The sequence below is a fragment of the Scardinius erythrophthalmus genome (genome assembly GCF_964197995.2).
Source record: "Scardinius erythrophthalmus genome assembly, chromosome: 17".
Classification (NCBI taxonomy): domain Eukaryota; kingdom Metazoa; phylum Chordata; class Actinopteri; order Cypriniformes; family Leuciscidae; genus Scardinius; species Scardinius erythrophthalmus.
Window position 1 is genome coordinate 17,579,626 of NC_138237.1, and position 19,313 is coordinate 17,598,938.

Here is a 19,313-nt window from a genome sequence, read left to right on the forward strand (position 1 = left end):
TATACTCACACATGAGAAAGGCTATCGGTAGCCTAAAGGCCACAATAACTGCCATCAGAGTTTAGCACAACACCGGAATTTCCACATGAAAGAAGGTAGAGCCCCAGAGCACAGCTACCTTTTACGTAATTGTCATGGACCAATCACAGTTCAGCGTGAAGTTTTCCAGAACGTTTGCACTGGCAAGCACCTTGTTTGGCCAAATTGTGTTAAAAAATTACATCATACCCATTTGTTCTTCGATTTTGCAATGGAGAGGGTCGCCAATTTGAGATCACCTGACCAGGTAAACTCTACTCACTTTAACCTGGTTACCCCCATTTGTATTTAACACTTTTTCTCACGTAATAAATGGCTGACTTTGTGTGATGTCCAACCCGACTATTATATCCTGTTCTCACAAATGTGAATAAAAAATAATAATCATTCTAATTCTATGAAAATATGAAAGTTCACACTACAACTATAACAATAATGACACAGAGGAACAATATTGCTGGAAAGGATTCACTTTTTTTCCCAGCTGTTGAACGATAAAGACAGTGACCACCTATCGGAATCCCCCACCCGGTTTGTAGGAACTTCATGCAATTATAAACAAAGTTTTAATGCATTGGTGTGGATGCTAATATGCTTATTATCTTTATAATTATCGTTCTTGGTGTGAACGGGTCTTAAAGCATATAGTATAAAGTGAAAATCATTCTAATTCTATGAGAATATCGATAATGACATAGAGGAATGATATCATTGGAATCACTTTCAGATTTTTTTTTTCAGCTGATGAATAAAAAAGAAAAATTTACTATGAATCAGAATCCACCCGACTTTTAAAAGCTTGAGCATTTGGAAATTGGTTGTGAGAAATTGGAAGACGTCATAACTGCACTGCACACTTAATAAATAGAAAGTTATCGTGCCTTGGTGCAGATGCTTATAGTTATTGTTATAGGTATTTTATAGTTCTCGTTCTTGGTGTGAACAGGCCTAAGAAGGCTTTAATGTAGTATAAGTGGGTTGTTAAGGATTCTATCCTGAATTCTTGTTTAATTAAGGAAGAATTCATAACATCTTGTTTCATTCTAAATGTTTAATTCTTTGTTGGGTGGATGGCAATAGCCAGCTGACTCCAGGCATGTGAATGCCATCATGAGTTGAACTAAACACTTTGCCTCACATATTGTCCGCAGTGCGGGGTAAATCTTCTGGGGAAACTACTGTGCTAAAAAGGAAGTGTTGTGTCATTTGGTTAAACTGTGCTGCTTCCTTTTCCTCTTTTGTCATTCCTTGAGTTGAGAGCAAACTGTTCAGAACAAGAGGATGGCACGCGAAAATATCTGATATTACTTTGAAGCTCAAATACGGGTATTTGTTTTTTTCTGTTGAGCGGGACACAAGAAACCGTTGAGGTTATCGAGTGGAAACTATGTACTATAAATTAAGCATGGTGGCTTGTGAGGACATCCATTGTGTACGCTCATTGGACCTCTGACTTCGTTGGTGAGTTGTGTTTGTTTTTTTCCAGATCCATTGTGTGTTGTGCCAGCATCCACATCTCAGTAATGTTTGGTTTCTGATTCAGGCCGTTGGGTTTGAAGTAAAGAAGACAACACCAGCTTATGCTGTAGCAATGCTAAAGTGACGACACCATTATATCTAGAAGTGCTCGAGACCCTTTAACCATCCATTGATACACTCAAAGACTGAAGATAAATTCCAGCAACTCTGACCATGAGAGCGGAGAGCTTATTTCTAGCATTCCAGTGCCTGTTGGGATTTGTGCACTATAGCAAAGCATTGTCAACATGCAATCCTTTAGACCTGGAACTGATAAAGAGAAAGCGCATTGAAGCCATTAGAGGACAGATACTCAGCAAGCTACGACTGCCTAAGGAACCAGAAGTAGATGATGAAAAGGAGTTAGAAAACATCCCAGCAGAACTGATCTCAGTGTATAACAGCACTGTAGAGCTAAACCAGGAGCAGGCGGCAGATCCTGTACACCAGCCTATAGAAGATCCTAATGAGGAGGGATACTATGCTAAAGAGGTTCACAAGTTCACGATGAAACCGAGTGAGTGGGTCTGTCCTTTCTCTATTGTCTAGCCTGTTGATTATTGAATTATTATAACATTGCCTTTCTTAGTGTTAGAGCCTAAGATGCCATGTGCCTGCTGATTTCCTCAGAGAGCTGAGGGTGTGTGCAAATTATCTGACCACAAACAGGAAGGAAGGCTGCTAAGAGAATGCTAATGAAGTGACTCAGATCCTGGATTTAATGTTTCTTGGCAAACTACAGTATCACTCAGATCCAATCATCCCTTGATCTATTATTGTGTCTTAAATCCATATTTGGTCTGACAATACTGGGTTGGGAATGGTTTAGTGTTGGTTGCAGTCACTCATTTTGAGGTTTCCCATGCTTTTCACAAACATTAGATATTTATTTATTTGTGGTCAGTAATATGTTTTTTTATTTTTAGATAAAAAAAAAAAGTATCACTCAGCTCCAAAACCCCTTGATCTGTTATTCAATATATTGTATTTGTATTCGTTTTTTCAGATGATTATGATTAATTTGAGTCATCATTGAAGTATTACCTTTTGATTGCATTTTGTAAACTGATTACTTTTGTAAAGTGCCAACATATCAGTTGTGCAGGATGGCTGTTTTATTGGTACATATGGAGCCCTGCTGTCATTCTCATAAAACACATCTTTTGTTCTCTACTTTTCTTTTAGCACTCCATACAATGTCTTGTAAAATGCATACTTATTTCTAGACATATTTCCAATCAGTTTTGCTGTCTGTCTAATTACCAGTGAAGGAGAACCCAAATCGGTTGATATGGTTCAACATCACAGATATAAAGCACAAATTGGGTTCGAACCCCATGGTCTCCCAGGTGGAGCTCCGTTTGCGCATCAAGGAGCCTAACATGCCTAATTCAGAGCAGAGACTGGAGCTGTACCAGGACACTATGGAAAAGGCTCGCTACCTGAATTCACGCTTCATTTCCAATCAAATGAGTGGCAAGTGGGTGTCGTTTGATGTGACGTCGACCTTAAAGGACTGGCTGCAGAAAACGGGTAAGAATCAGTGCTCCCTGCCACAAGCTACGCTACACTTTGCTGTATTTTAGAGCTAGACATCCCATGTTTGGCAGAAACTATTTTCTAATAAAATCATAAAATTAACACAGCATGACAAGTAGCTCATTTAGCAAAACACATCAAAAGACCCTCTCGACTGTATCAATCTTGGACCTCCCACTAAAATAGTCTAAAAACGTTGTAAAAAAAAAAACCTTTACTACATTTAATAAGCTTTTGGACGCAAACTTGTTACCACGTGATTTGTAATCTGATCATAAAAATAAAAGCTAATTCAAAATATTAATATATATTCAGATAGTACATAAATAAGCTGAAATTAACACTGCTACAAACTAAAATTTGCAAACCTGTCACATTCGAAACCTGTTACCCTTCCTGGTGTAGGTCTTTTTGCAGTCACATTTTATTTTGATAGATTTTTTTTCTATTTAAGTTTGATGTTGACAAAACACGGACAAAGAAGTGTATGTATCCATGACAAATTAAACTTTCTCTAAAATGTGATTCATAGAGGCGGAGCAAGGATTTCAGTTGAAGGTGGCCTGTAATTGTAAAACTGAGGATTTTCAATTCAAAATCGCAGGTTTGTGAGTTAAAATTCAAATCCTGTATGTCTTGAGGTTGAAAGAACAAGCTAATATTGCTATTTGTGTATGCAGGTATATCTTTATCACCAAGAGGTGACAAAGCCCCCTTACCAGAGCCAATGCCCCACATTTTGGTAATGTCTCTTCCTGCTGACGGCCACAGCCCAAAATCTCGCAGAAAACGGCAAACTGATGCAGTTTGTGCCGAGTGAGCCTTTTATGATTCAGCATGAAAGAAAACTGACATTATTTTTATATATAATGTTTATGTATTATATCAAAAGCCTCACAGTGTGCCACCTTTACTTAATGCAGAAAGTCTGAGGGCTGCTGTGTGAGGAGCCTGTACATTGACTTCCGCAAAGACCTGGGCTGGAAGTGGATACATGAACCTTCTGGTTACAATGCCAACTATTGCACTGGCTCTTGCTCTTACGTCTGGACTTCGGAAAACAAGTACTCACAGGTACCAATCAGGACTAACAGATGTTTCATAACTGGACCGTTTAGAAATGATGTGTCTGATATGGTCCGATTTGGTTTGCCTACAGGTTCTTGCACTGTATAGGCATCATAATCCTGGTGCATCTGCTCAACCCTGCTGCGTTCCTCAGGTTCTAGAGCCACTGACCATCCTTTACTATGTGGGGCGACTACATAAGGTCAGAATTGATTTTTATCACTTTCATCAGTGCTCAACAGAAACTTAATCTAATTAATGCTCGATGTAACTTTTCTCAGGTAGAACAGCTGTCAAATATGATTGTGAAGGCCTGCAAGTGTTGCTGAAAGTATCGTTTCCATCTGGTCCTGATCTTGAGGTCCATTATTTTCTGAGGGGAGCGATTTTATTCCTGTTCTTTTTTCTTTTTTTTTTGTCAACTTGTCAACACTGTATCACACTTAGATATTGTAGTATTGCTTGTTTTGTACTGTACATTTATGTTGTGAATAACATTTTACATGCTGTACATGTCATTGAAGTTGACATATTCGTTGTTTGATATAAAGATGCCCAAAATGTTTCATATTATTTAGCTGATAAATCATATTGTGACTGAACATTTTCACCACAGTTCAGGTGTAGGTTTTAAATAGTTTTATTTAACATTAAAACACCTGTCTCTTTTTTTCCCAGAAACGTCTGAATAAAATTTTCCAAATGAAAACTGTTGGACTTGTGTTTACTGTACAGACTGAATAAAGTGGAAAATTATATTTCTCTCAGCTCTGTTTTCAGAAGATTCTGTACTTCCAGGTCAACAATAAGCATTGCTTTAACTCGTTGTTCTGATGCCTGGACTCAATTTATGCTTAGTTATGCTGTTGGCATTGAAAAAAAAAACATCTTTGTTTTTTTAATATGTGCTTGCAAATTATTTTTTCATTATTTTAAAAGTTGCTTTTGTTTTGTAATTAATTAATTTTTTTAGAGCCAGAGCTGTTGGTGTAACTTTATGCTGTATAATTGTGATCACCCTTCAATGTTTTTTAATGTATGTTGAGCTGTTTATCCCCGTCTCCACATTTGTTACAGGTGTTCAGGAAAGGCAATTTCCTGCCAGCTATTTTGTTGTGGCTTCAGAGCTGGCAAGGCTTTTGTTGTTCGATTTTATAAAGGAAGTGAATTAAAGGTGGTATGTTTGAATGCTGTATAATACGCCGGTATGTTTGTACACAGCATTTTATTTAATGATCTTACTGAAAATAGAATAGAATAACAGTTAACTACAATGAATTATCTTGTTTATTAGGTGAGAAAAAAATAAACTGTAATGGCCAAAAGTGATGCGCGAAGGGAATTTTTGTTTTAATGACCATGCAAGTTTGATTAAATCATTAAAATATGAGAAAAATGTTTAATATTGTTTTTAAATATTTTAAATATGAAAGCAGAACAAAACACTAAACCTGGTTAAAGTTTTTTTTTTCTGACAAAGGTATTTGTCAAAAAAGGCAAACTACAGCTAAAGGTTTTATTTACAGTATATATATATATATATATATATATATATATATATATATATATATATATATATATATATATATATATATATATATATATATATATATATATATGAAGAGTTCAGATGCAAAAGCCTCTAAGTGCCATCTGAAATTTTCTTCTAGAATGATCATTTTTATCAAGTTCATATATTTATGTTCAGTAATTTCACTTAAATGACTATTAATAGGTTATTTTCATTGCCATTTAAGTGAAATTGCTGAACTTAAATATACAAGCTTGATAAAAATGATCATTCTAGAACAAAATTTCAGATGGCACTTAGAGGCTTTTGCATCTGAACTCTTCATATATTCTCTCTCTCTCTCTCTCTCTCTCTCTCTGTATATATATATATATATATATATATATATATATATATATATATATATATATATATATATATATATATATATATATATATATATATAAATATTGAGGATTCTTTAAATTTGTGTCCTATGCTGCCATCTAGTGACACAACTGGGGTGAAGATAAAGTAGTGTTACTTGCACTTTTGACAAATGAATACTGATATATTTTGGAAAAGCCATCTAAAGGGATTACATTTTTGTTGATGAAAGATATTTTGGCAAGTTTTCAGTATAATTATTCGACTGGCAAGGAACTGTGTTGCAGGCTTTTCCAGTCCTCATGTTAATTCATTTACACAATGTAAATCTTTGGCGCCCTCTACTGGTTACACATCAACTATACTTTCCCTACGATTCAGAACTGTTTTAAAAGTGCTTGTCTAGCCTGCCATCCAGTTACAGGGTGAGACAAAATAAATACATAAGGAAACATTTATCTATTTATTTCAAACTAAAAGTAGTGAATGAAATAAGATATTCTTGCTTTTACTTGACTTCAGTGTTGTAATATTGTGACCATGATCCAAACAAGATGGTTTCCTGTTTATTGAAACTGTGGGAAGTTGATTACACTAACAAACTCTTTTAGCTGACAGAGATATAATTAATCCTCTGAAATGAAAACTGCTTTCTGTTGGCCAATAAACTGTTAAACAATATACTGCCAAATATTACCCGTTTATAAGTTGGATTGTTTTACGATGGCTTTGTTTTCTCAAAAGCAGAGTCTGAGCCAATAAAAGCTTGATAAGGAGGCTGGTATAATTGTGTATGAATTGCAGGGCACAAAAGTCAATCTTGTATAATACAGTTAATATTTCACTAACAAATGCTTCAAGTATCCTAAAACAAGCACATGACATCAGCAGAAATAACCTTCGTGCATGAAGAATGTGAATGCAGTCAAGCTGACAACCAATTTTAATTGTTACTTACAATTCAAGATCACAAAACTAAATATTCATTTAGCTTCATAAAATAGGAATGTATCCAGAGATTTCAGTTTGTGCAGATAGTAAAATCTGTTCTGTGGAAGAAGGATTTGAGGCCAAAATCTGTTTATCTTCTATTTATCTTAGTGAGATAAACAAAATGACCCAAGAAACAGAAAAGATACTGAACATCTGATATGGAGAACTTTCAAGAAAACTGTGCCAAGTACATGTCAGAGCTTTCTAAAATGTAATTTCATGAAGTAGAAGTAAAATTTGACAGTATGCATCTCATAATGTCAACATGTCAGTGTATTTTGGAAAAGTCAGATGTAATCATGAAATTTTTTTTTTAGTTGGAATGAACTGATGACGCCTGTTTTCTTCACTCTACCATTCCTGTACAGTCTTATCCCACACTAGCTGTCCATGCGGCTCTTTGGCTCCTTCAGGCAGCATGGCCAGATACACAGGAGTTTCTGCTCCTTCCTCTGGACTCTTGGTAGCATTTTGTCCAGCCATGTCAGTCCGCACCCATCCTGGACAGCAAGCATTCAGAAGGATACCATCACCTGGCCTCGTCTCACTGAGAACTCGAGCCTGGATCTTTGATAGCACAGTCACACCAATCTAAAAAAGAGACAGAAAACAAAAACAATTTCTTTTCTGACAGATTTTTGTCTGGGCCTGCTTATTGCTTAAATACACAACCTAGCAAATCAGGCTCTTGGTATGTTAGGGGCTGCATCCGAAAGCTTAGGCAGCTGAACTGTTGCCTTGCTGGCACTGCCCTATCAGCAAATGACTTTGCAGGCCGCGTTTGCGCATGAAGGGACCACACAAAACTGATTTTGGATAGAATTCTAAGGCAGCATAACGGTTTAATGATCTACAACTAAATAAAGGGAGCTTTTGTGATAACTAAGTTAATATATATATATACTACAATACTAATTTTTCTCGCTAAATGCCACAAAAGGTGGAAAAAGTTGGTCAAAAACATACATTTATACACAAACTGACCACCAACTGCAATTTTCAGATACTATTTTTATTTTTTAGCTCAACTGTCATGGAAGGTATCGCAGTACAGGATCATAACATGATCATTGGATTCGGACAAGCCTTGTTACTTTTCCACCTCCGTATACTGCCTATAGGGAGGCAACATTTTTTATTTTTTTTTATTTATTTCGGATGCAGCCAAGGACAAATAAGGATGTTTGTTACCTTGGTGGTACCATAGGCAGTGTTTGGCCAGCCCTGAGCCGTATGATCCCCTGTCTGTGCAGCATGAACAAACTCTCCCATCAGCAGGCACAACTCCTCCTCTGACAAATCTTTATTTCTGAATCTGTCCAAAGGTAAACATAAAACAAAAAATACTTGATTTGCTGTTTACTTTACCTTATCACTTATTGTAAAAATTGATTCACACACTTTGCCTGTAGTTCAGGATTGCACTGGTCAAGGGATTTCTTGCTAACAAAGCTGGACACATTGACCACTCGAGCATTGGGTCGAAGTATCGGCAGAAGAGCATGACACACCCACAGTGTTCCCCAGAAGTTGGTGCGCATGGTCACTTCAGCCTGTTCTCCAAATGGCTCTGTTGCGGAATCTAGATAAAAAAAGAGTTTCAAATGGGTGTAAACGGATGCAGAATGTGTTTTTGCAAAAACATAAAAAAAAAAAAAAAAATGTTGAATGAAAAAAAAAAATCAAGGGTCTAGAGACGCATTTTTTTTTTTTTTTAAATGCATGTTTAAATAAAAAATATTTTAAAAAGCGGCACTGTGGAATGCAAATATAAATATATATATATATATATATATATATATATATATATATATATATATATATATATATATATATATATATATATATATATATATATATATATATTTCAGGCGCGCTCTGACGTTGTTGGGCACCAAGTCATCTGATTGGGTCGCACGTCAGAGGTGCTTTGCCATAGGTTGTGCAGTTGCCGCAGCACAGCCAATGGGCGAGCTAGACGCTCTGCTGTGTTCGCTGTGCAGCTGCACGCATTTTAAAGTATTAACTTCAATATTCTCGAAGAAAGGAGTTTAACACTGCGTATTAGCTACGCAATACGAATTGACCGTTCTCGAAAGGGAACCTTGATTTTCCAATGTCTTCATGTATAAGTTGCACATGGGTCTTAACTTGACAACCTCTTTGCATTCAATCACATTCCTAAGAATGTAATCCTTTACCACACAATACGACTTGTTATGTGCTGCTGTCTTCTGGGCCTGCAGGCTGTCAATGTTGTCTGCTGCCTTTTCTGCTCTCTCCCTTCCACGCTCATGGGTTTGGTACTCTGTGTTGAAGTGGTTTCTGTATGATAGATGATACTTAGCCTCCATTGCAAAAAGGCCCTTGTCCTGCACCTTGCGATAAAGAGCCTCTTTCTTTAATTCCTGTGCCCTAGGTTCAATAACTTTCCAGGCTGGTTCCTTGTGTTTCCAGCTCTGAAACTTTGTAAGTTCTTCAGTCTTGCCCTTGAACTTGGATTTTGCTTTGTCACAGAAAATGCACTGATTGGGAAACAAGAAGGAACACCTTCTTGGAGCTCCTTCAGATTGAATTGACAGAGATTTGACATGGCGCAGAGAGTCCTTTTTCAATGATGATGATTCACCAGATGTAGAAGCCTTTGACACTTGTAAACAATCTATTTTCCCTGTAAAGCTTTTATAGCAGTATTGGTGATAGCCAATTGTATCCAAAGGCAAGTCCTCTAATGATAATGGAATCTGTTATCAAATATCCATCATGCGGTATGGTGAACTGGCTGCTTCACAGAGTCTCATATCTCGGATACTGTTCAGATATGATAGCTTCTCGCTTTCTGAAAGCCTGTTATTATAGTAAAAACTGTTGAAAAATTACTTATGACTTAGTTATGACTACAAAGGTACATCTTAATTATAGTTTCAAATACTTACTGAAATTGTTCCAAAAGAGAGAGTGGGAGATGGTGATCTGCAGGTAGCCTACCAACCAACGGCCACCAACTGCCAACTGCAAAGCCCCAACATTCCCAAACTGGCAGTTAGTCAACTTTTTGGACCTTTTTGGATTTTTTTCTGTAGTTTTTTTTGTTTTTGGTTTTTAAGTTAATTTGCTTTGTTTTGTTTACTTCAAAAGTAAAGCTATATTCAATTTCTTCAGGTTCGGGATAGGTGCAGTAAAAGGTTAAAATAAACCCCATTTCAGGCTGCTATTAGTATAATAAAAACGTTGTCAAAATCAAATGAGCTTTTTTTTTTTTTTTTTTTGCTGTTTTTGACCATATATGGTCAAGATGTTGTAAAATATAACAAATAACAATTTCCCTGGGTCAGAATTGTATGGAAAAATGTGTCCATTTGTCTCTGTGAGTTGTTTACATCAGAAGTTATGGCACTTTATATCACATTAGATTTTTCGGGTTTGGTGCAAAGGGTTAAAAATAAAGCATTTTTGACATTATTTCAGCTTGGCACCCAATTTAATCTTAAAATAGACACTTGAATGATAAAAAAAATAACAGGTTGTGGAAAAAAAAAATCACCCTATGCGCTTGAGAAAACGAAAATATAGTTGATCCTCTACACATCTTTGGCCATTTTCTGCTATTTTTGACCAGAAATAGGGTCAATATGTTGTCGAATGTCAAAAATAACCATTCCATTAAATTCCTGGGGTCAGAATTGTATGGGAAAATGTGTTCATTTGTCTGTGTATGTTGTTTACTTCAAATGTTATGCCGCTTTCTATATAATTTTTTTGATTTTTCGGGTTCCGGTCGGGTGCAGCAAAGGGTTAAAAATGAAGCCTTTGGGACATTATTTCAGCTTGGTACCTGGCAGATTCTGAAAATAGACACTTTAAAGATTTTAAAAAATCAGGTGGCATAAAAAAAGCCGGGGGGTGCGCGTGGACGCTATTTCCATCTAGACTAGACTACTTACCCAACACTCATAATATAATATAATATAGGCTGTTTTAATTGTTCAATTTTTTTTTTTTTTTTTTTTTTTTTGACAGAGCATTTAAGGCTCAAAGATTTACGCAGGTAAAAACAGAGCATACAAAACTAACGTTTGAAGGCAATTCCCGCGTTGTTGATAAGAACATCCAGGCCGCCGTACTTCTCCCCCAGAAACTTCTTGAGTTTTAGAGAGCTTCCTTGGTCACAAATATCAAGTTGATGGAAGATTACGTTTTTGCACCCCTCCGCTTGCAGTCCAGCAATAGCCTCTTGTCCAAGTTTCTCATTCCGTGCAGTGAGGAGAATATCTCCTTTGAAACCTGCCTTTTAACAATTGCCAGTCCGATGCCCTTATTAGCCCCTGTAACTACAGCCACTTTTTTGGACATTGTGGGTTTCTATTGTCTGGCGTTAAGCGAAGAAATTAAGTCACGAAAATAAAGAATCTGCACTCTGGTGTTTAATGCTGAAATGCTAGTTTGAAATGCTAGTCTGAAACGTTCCGGACTTTGGGAAGCGCACGTAGCTCCTTCTTCTTCTTCTTCTTCTTTTTATTGGCGACTTGCAACCATATGAGCATTATCGCCACCTATTGTATCTTAATTACTTTTACTTAAATCCTTTTGTTCAGTTAAGTTTGTTGTAAAAAGGATGAAATGTGTTTAAGTCACGTAGCTCCTCCTCTAAAACTGTCAACAAAAGAAAGTGCAAGTCATGCTTACTTTTGCTTTCATTGATAACATTGATTGATAGCTTTTTTATTGCCCACTCGTAACTTAAATGCATGATGTTTAAAAAAAATATAATATTGAATGTTATAGTGTAACGTGTTCAAATGCTGTTCTGTTACAAATAAGGATGCATTTAAAGTATATTGTACTTTATTCATTTTGTCATTTTGTGTGATTTGGATGTTCAAGTTGAATGACATAATTATTTCTCAAAAAAGGCTAACTACAGCTAAAGGTTTTATTTACAGTTTATATAGTATAGCTGTAGTTTGCCTTTTTTGAGAAATAATTATGTCATTCAACTTGAACATCCAAATCACACAAAATGAATAAAGTACAACATTAATATATATATATATATATATACTACTGGTATAAACTTATATAGTATATATATATATATATATATATATATATATATATATATATATATATATATATATATATATATATATATATATATATATATATATATATATATATATATATATATATACTACTGGTATAAACTACTACTGGTATAAACTTTTGACCAGTAGTATATATATATATATATATAAAAAGTTTTAGATCGGTAAGATTTTTTATGTTTTTAAAAGAAGTCTCTTCTGCTCACACAGGCTGCTTTTATTTGATATAAAAAAAACAGTATTATTGTGAAATATTATGACAATTTAAAATGACTGTTTTCTATTTTAGTATTAAAATGTCATTTATTCCTCAGATGAAAGCTGAATTTTCAACATCATTACTCCAGTCTTCAGTGTCACATGATCCTTCAGAAATCATTCTAATATGCTGATTTTATGATCAAAAAACATTCATTATTATTTTCAATGTTGAAAACAGTTGTGTACAATTTTTTTTTTTCAAAATTCTTTAATCAATAGAAAGTTCAAAATAACAGCATTTATTTAAAATAGAATATTTTCCAACATTATAAATGTCTTTACTGTAACTTTTGATCAGTTTAACTCATCCTTGATAAATAAAAGTATTGATTTATTTGATTTCTTTCCCCAAAAAATAAAATTAAAATTCTTACTGACACCAAACTTTTCTGAACGGTAGTGTTTAATGTTAGAAAAGCTTTCCATTTCAGATAAATGCTGTTCTTTTGAACTTTCTATTCATCATAGCATCATGAAATAGAAATGTAAAAAACTGTTTTCAACATTGATAATAATCATAAATGTTTCTTGAGCATCAAATCATCATATTAGAATGATTTCTGAAGGATCATGTGACACTGAAGACTGGAGTAATGATGCTGAAAATTCAGCTTTGATCACAGGAATAACTTACACTTAACTATATATTCACATAGAAAACAGCTGTTTTACATTGTAATAATATTTCACAATATGACTGTTTTTGTTTGTATTTTTAATCAAATAAATGCAGCCTTGGTTAGCAGAAGATACTTCTTTTAAACACATTAAAAATCTTACCGATCTGTGTGTATATATATTTATATGGGGCAAAAGCTCACAAACATGCTCAAAAAACAGAATTAATAAAACATAAATTAATATAACTATACAACCATGTGAATACCATAGACAGTATAAGAAGGGTGAATACAACAGGAGAGAGGCAATGATTGAGTCGAATTTGAGGATTCTTTAAAGGGATCATATAATGGTACATGCACTTTTACAAGTTGATTGTACTGAAATGTGTGTTGGCAGTGCCTGTACACAACCATCATAAAATGATCAAAATCCATCCAGTGTTTTTTTTTTTTAATCTCCTTATATGTTTGACCCTCTCTGAAATCAAGCTGTTCGTTTTTGTGACGTCACAAAATCGACTCCCCTCCCATGATTGTTGATTGACAGCAGCGTTTCAACAGACCCGCCCTCGCTCGTGAGCGAGCTGTCGTCTGTCATCATAGTGCATTGATATGCTGGAGAAGAATGGCGTCTAAGCGATTGTGGCGTTCTGTTCTTGGGTGTAATAAGGAACAGCAGTCTTTTTGATGTTTTGATGGAATATTCCCAAAGCATTGATGCGGGGATTCCCCACGATCAACCTCCATGCTTTCATGTTTGCAATCATTTCACACCAGACAGCTTTACAAACAAGGGTAAGTAAAGCTGGTTTTGCTAAGAAGCTGTTCCTGAAAAAAGGATCGGTACCAATTATTCGTGTTCCTGCTGCACCTCCAGAAGAAGTGAGTGTAACGTTTTATTAACCTTTGTATTAATATTTATATTAATCTTTGCAAATCGCTTGCTGCACGCTTCACGATGAATGCGGCTGTTTACACTCTGGGTACATTACAGCATGTTTTCTGTGTACGACGTTCTCAATATAATTCATAATCCCACGTTTATAATGAACAACGCATTATGGTTATTGTGTTAGAAACGGTGTACGCACAGAACAGAGGGGCGGGGTGAGCAAAGCTCATTAGGGCCCAAGCCCTGAAAGGGCGAAGGCCCTATTGTTTTCGGTAGGATTATTAGGGCCCAAGCCCTGAAAGGGCGAAGGCCCTATTGTTTTCGGTAGGATTATTTATTATTATTATTATTATTCTTATTTTTCTGTCAACCTTTCGGGCACTTTTGAGACCCTTAACATGCTCGAAAACTCTTGAAACTTTGCACACGGGTCAGAACCCGCGGCCATCAGGGCCGGGCTGAAGCTGGTACCCGGGCGTGGCAGGGGGGCTCGACAGCGCCCCCTTGAACGGGGTCCGAAAACTTGGTCCATAAATCAGACACGCTTGCATGTAATAATATGAAACTCGGTACACATATTGATCTCATCGGGCCGAACAACTTTCGTACTTTTACTTTTTACGCCAGCCCAACAGGAAGTCGGCTATTATGGATTGTTTTGAAACGCATGCTGTGGAATTTAATGTACTCCTCCTAGAGAATTCATCCAATCGCCTCCAAACTTGGTCAGCATGAAGTCAAGACATTGAGGATGCTAAATTGCGGACGGATTTTTGATATCTCAAACGGTTTGGCCGTGGCAAGGAAACGAATTTATGGCGAATAAGGGACACAGGAAGTGTGTTATAACTTCTGCATACATTAACTGATCTTGATGAAACTTCAGCAGTGTGTTCGTTGTAAGAGGCCGATCGCACAGATGTGACTATTGTGAGTCAAAGTTATAGCGCCACCAACAGGCAGCAGGAAGTACATCACTATTAAAATGCTTTGAAATCACTGTCTTATTTTTACCAGATTTGCTTCAAACTTTATGTGTACAATGTAGACACACGGCAGATGTAAACCTGTGAAAGGATTATTGATATCTTATATACTGTTGCCGTGGCAACGCATCAAACTTTAATATTCTTTTTTTATGCTTTTGAGACTCTTAACATACTTGAAATTGCATGAAACTCGACAGACACATCACATTTATTATCCAGTAGACATGTGCAAAGTTTCAGAAACGGGCGTGGTGAGGGGCTCAGTAGCGCCACCTTTAGTCATAAGTGGGGGGGTTAGTTTTATCAACAGCAACAAAACTTGGTATGTGTATTGTTCTCATCAAGACGGACAACTTTCTAATTTACATGAACCATCTCCGACCAACAGGAAGAGAGATATTTTGGTTTGAATGTGGATTTTCTGAAGAATTTTCTCTCCCTCTCTCTGTGTCTGTGTGTGTGTGAGGGGAGGGGGGGATTTGACTATTGCTTTTATATTGTTAATCAAGGTTTCAGGGGCTTTTGGGGTCCTTAACGTGCTCAAAAACTCTTGAAACTTTGCACACAGGTCAGAACCCACGGCCATCAGGGCCGGGCTGAAGCTGGTACCCGGGCGTGGCTGGGGGGCTCAACAGCGCCCCCTTGAACGGGGTTCTAAAACTTGATCCATATATCAAACACGCTCGCATGAATTAATATGAAACTCGGTACACATATAGATCTCATCGGGCCGAACAACTTTACCCCGGTCAAGTTTTACGCCAGCCCAACAGGAAGTCGGCTATTATGGGTTGTTTGGAAAACGCTTGCTGTGGAATGTGAAATACTCCTCCTAGAAAATTCACCGTGTCCCCTTCAAACTCGGTGTGCATGTAGTCAAGACATTGAGGATTCTAAATTGCGGACGGATTTTTGATATCTCAAACGGTTTGGCCGTGGCGAGGAATCGAATTTATGGCGAGAAAAGAGAAACACGGAAGTGGAATAACTTCTGCATACATTAACTGATCTTGATGAAACTTCAGCAGTGTGTTCGTGGTAAGAGGCCGATCAGATGGATGTAGCTATTGTGAGTCAAAGTTATAGCGCCACCAACTGGCAGCAGGAAGTGTGTCACTTTCAACATGCTTTTGACAAAAGTGGGGGGGTTAGTTTTAACTACAGTAAAGAAAAAATAGTTTGTATATTGTTCTCATCAAGCCGGACAACTTTCTAATTTACATTCAATAGCTCTGGCCATCAGGAAGTCAGATATTTTGGTCTGAATGTGAATTTTTTTGCAAAATCAGCCTCTGAATTTTTAGCCACTCCTCTTAAACTATTTATTTTATTCGTACCAAACTTTTTCAACATGATGAAACTATATTAAATATGCTAAATTGTGAATGGATAATAAATATCTCAAACGGTTTTGCTATGGCGAGGGATTAAATAATGTCCAAAAAGGAAACACTAAAAATCTTCTAAAAATGTAATTATATACCATTTATTTCTATATAAAAGTATACAAATATCACAACTAAACCCATTTTATTCTGTTTTTGCAATTCAAGAAGAATGAAAAAGTTAAAACAGGCTATTTAGTGCTATTTGGTTCAACAAAAAAGCAAACATAGGGCTATACTGCCCTCTTGTGTCCAAAAGGACATCAAAATAGTATATACATTTTTTACCAGGTAGGCCAATATTGTATTTAAATATACATGTATTAGGTCTGAGGATATTTTCCCACCGGTTAATCGACGTGTGACACGAGTGGGTGCTTTTAAATCGCTAATATAATAGTGTAAGAAAAATAATGATAATGTTGCACACACAAATCACACACATGTGGGAAAGAATGATGCTTTTAAACAACACTAAACCGCCATTAGGTGTCGCCAGGCATCCATCTTAATAAGCGAGTCATTGATTCATTCGTTCAAACGATTTGTTCGAATGAGTCGATCATGATTAAGACAGATGTTTATGGATTGATCATTCAATCTTTGAGTCAACCGATTCGTTAAAAATGCTGAATCGTTCAGTTATGAGAAAACACGTGATGCGTGATGGTTCTGCCGTGATCTTTGTTTAACTATTTTCGCTGCTGAAACAGAACAAAAACAGTCAACATTGCATCTAAAATGTAAGTGACTTAATTGTAACTGTTTATTAACCTGTTGTATGAAATCTAGGGGTGGGAGAAAAAATGTATTCTTAGATGCATCGCGATGCGGACGTGGACGATTCTGAATCGATTCACAAATGTCAAAAAATCGATTCTCTAAAAAAATATTTTTCTAATAACGTAATATTGACGGAAGGCAAAAGGCGGAACTCTAAGCGGACGTGCGTGCAGTCTGTGGCGCGCACATAACAGAGAAGTTTCTTCTGCTCACCAAGGCTGCATTTATTTGATTAAAAATACAAACAAAAACAGTAATATTGTAAAATATTATTCCAATTTAAAACAGCTGCTTTCTATTTTAATATATTTTAAACTGTTATTTATTCCTGTGATCAAAGCTGAGTTTTCAGCATCATTACTCCAGTCGTCACTGTCACATGATCCTTCAGAAATTATTCTAATATGATGATTGATACTCAAGAAACATTCATTATTATTTTAAATGTCGAAAACAGTTGTGTACAGTCTTTGATGAATAGAAAGTTCAAAAGAACAGCATTTATCTGAAATCTAAAGCTTTTGTAACGTTAAACACTACCGCTCAAAAGTTTTGGGTTAGTAATAATTAAAATTTTATTTTTTGGGGAAATAAATAAAATAAATCAGTACTTTTATTTATGAAGGATTAGTTAAACTGATCAACAGTTACAGTAAAGACATTTATAATGTTAAAAATATATATATTTGAAATATATGCTGTTCTTTTGAACTTTACATTCATCAAGGCATTTTGAAAAAAAAAAATTCTGTACACAACTGTTTTCAACATTGAAAATAATAATGAATATTTATTGAGCATCAATCATCATATTAGTATGATTTCTGAAGGATCATGTGACACTGAAGACTGGAGTAATGATGCTGAAAACTCAACTTTGATCACAGAAATGAATTACTATGTAAAATATTTAAAAATTGAAAACAGCTGTTTTAAATTGGAATAATATTTCACAATATTACTGTTTTTGTTTGTATTTTTAATCAATAAATGCAGCCTTGGTGAGCAGAAGAGACTTCTCCTAAAAACATTAAAAATCTTACTGACCCCAAACTTTTGAACAATAATATATATATATATATATATATATATATATATATATATATATATATATATATATATATATATATATATATACATATATATGTATGTGTGTGTATGTATGTATGTATATATATATATATATATATATATATATATATATATATATATATATATATAAATATAGCTGCGAGCAGCGATGGAGGGCCAAAGCCGGCGGTACCGCCACCCCGGTGCCTTTAGGTAACTAAAGGCACCGGGGTTGCGGTGCCACCGGCTTGGGCCCGTAATCGCTGCTCGCAGCTATATTTATATTTTATTATTATTATTATTATTCTTATTTTTCTGTCAACCTTTCGGGCACTTATGAGACCCTTAACGTGCTCGAAAACTCTTGAAACTTTGCACACGGGTCAGAACCCGTGGCCATCAGGGCTGGGCTGAAGCTGGTACCCGGGCGTGGCCGGGTGGCTCGACAGCGCCCCCTTGAACGGGGTCCGAAAACTTGGTCCATAAATCAGACACGCTTGCATGTAATAATATGAAACTCGGTACACATATAGATCTCATCGGGCCGAACAACTTTCGTACTTTTACTTTTTACGCCAGCCCAACAGGAAGTCGGCTATTATGGGTTGTTTTGAAACGCATGCTGTGGAATTTAATGTACTCCTCCTAGAGAATTCATCCAATCGCCTCCAAACTCGGTCAGCATGAAGTCAAGACATTGAGGATGCTAAATTGCGGACGGATTTTTGATATCTTGAACGGTTTGGCCGTGGCGAGGAAACGAATTTATGGCGAAAAAATGAAACAGGAAGTGTGTTATAACTTCTGCATACATTAACTGATCTTGATGAAACTTCAGCAGTGTGTTCGTTGTAAGAGGCCGATCGCACAGATGTGACTATTGTGAGTCAAAGTTATAGCGCCACCAACAGGCAGCAGGAAGTACATCACTATTAAAATGCTTTGAAATCAGTGTCTTATTTTTACCCGATTTGCTTCAAACTTTATGTGTACAATGTAGACACACGGCAGATGTAAACCTGTGAAAGGATTATTGATATCTTAGATACTGTTGCCGTGGCAACGCATCAAACTTTAATATTATTTTTTGATGCTTTTGAGACTCTTAACATACTTGAAATTGCATGAAACTCAACAGACACATCACATT

At 36.0% G+C, this 19,313-nt stretch overlaps 1 protein-coding gene and 1 pseudogene across 2 annotated transcripts; one reads left to right on the forward strand and one right to left on the reverse strand.

Moving 5' to 3' along the window:
• The first annotated feature begins 1,188 nt into the window (after positions 1-1,188).
• Positions 1,189-5,610, forward strand: tgfb1b (transforming growth factor, beta 1b). The gene is made up of 8 exons (XM_081390037.1): positions 1,189-1,500; positions 1,583-2,074; positions 2,824-3,090; positions 3,629-3,700; positions 3,777-3,912; positions 4,020-4,170; positions 4,256-4,366; positions 4,446-5,610. The coding sequence occupies exons 2-8, from the start codon at positions 1,732-1,734 to the stop codon at positions 4,491-4,493; spliced, it is 1,128 nt and encodes a 375-aa protein (XP_081246163.1). The 5' UTR covers positions 1,189-1,500; positions 1,583-1,731; the 3' UTR covers positions 4,494-5,610.
• Positions 5,611-6,517: 907 nt separating this feature from the next.
• On the reverse strand, positions 6,518-11,552 carry LOC308705422 (carbonyl reductase [NADPH] 1-like; annotated as a pseudogene). The gene is made up of 4 exons (XR_014032266.1): positions 11,129-11,552; positions 8,456-8,636; positions 8,246-8,369; positions 6,518-7,645 (listed from the first exon to the last, which is right to left on the reverse strand). The product of XR_014032266.1 is annotated as a carbonyl reductase [NADPH] 1-like (transcript).
• Positions 11,553-19,313: the final 7,761 nt, after the last annotated feature.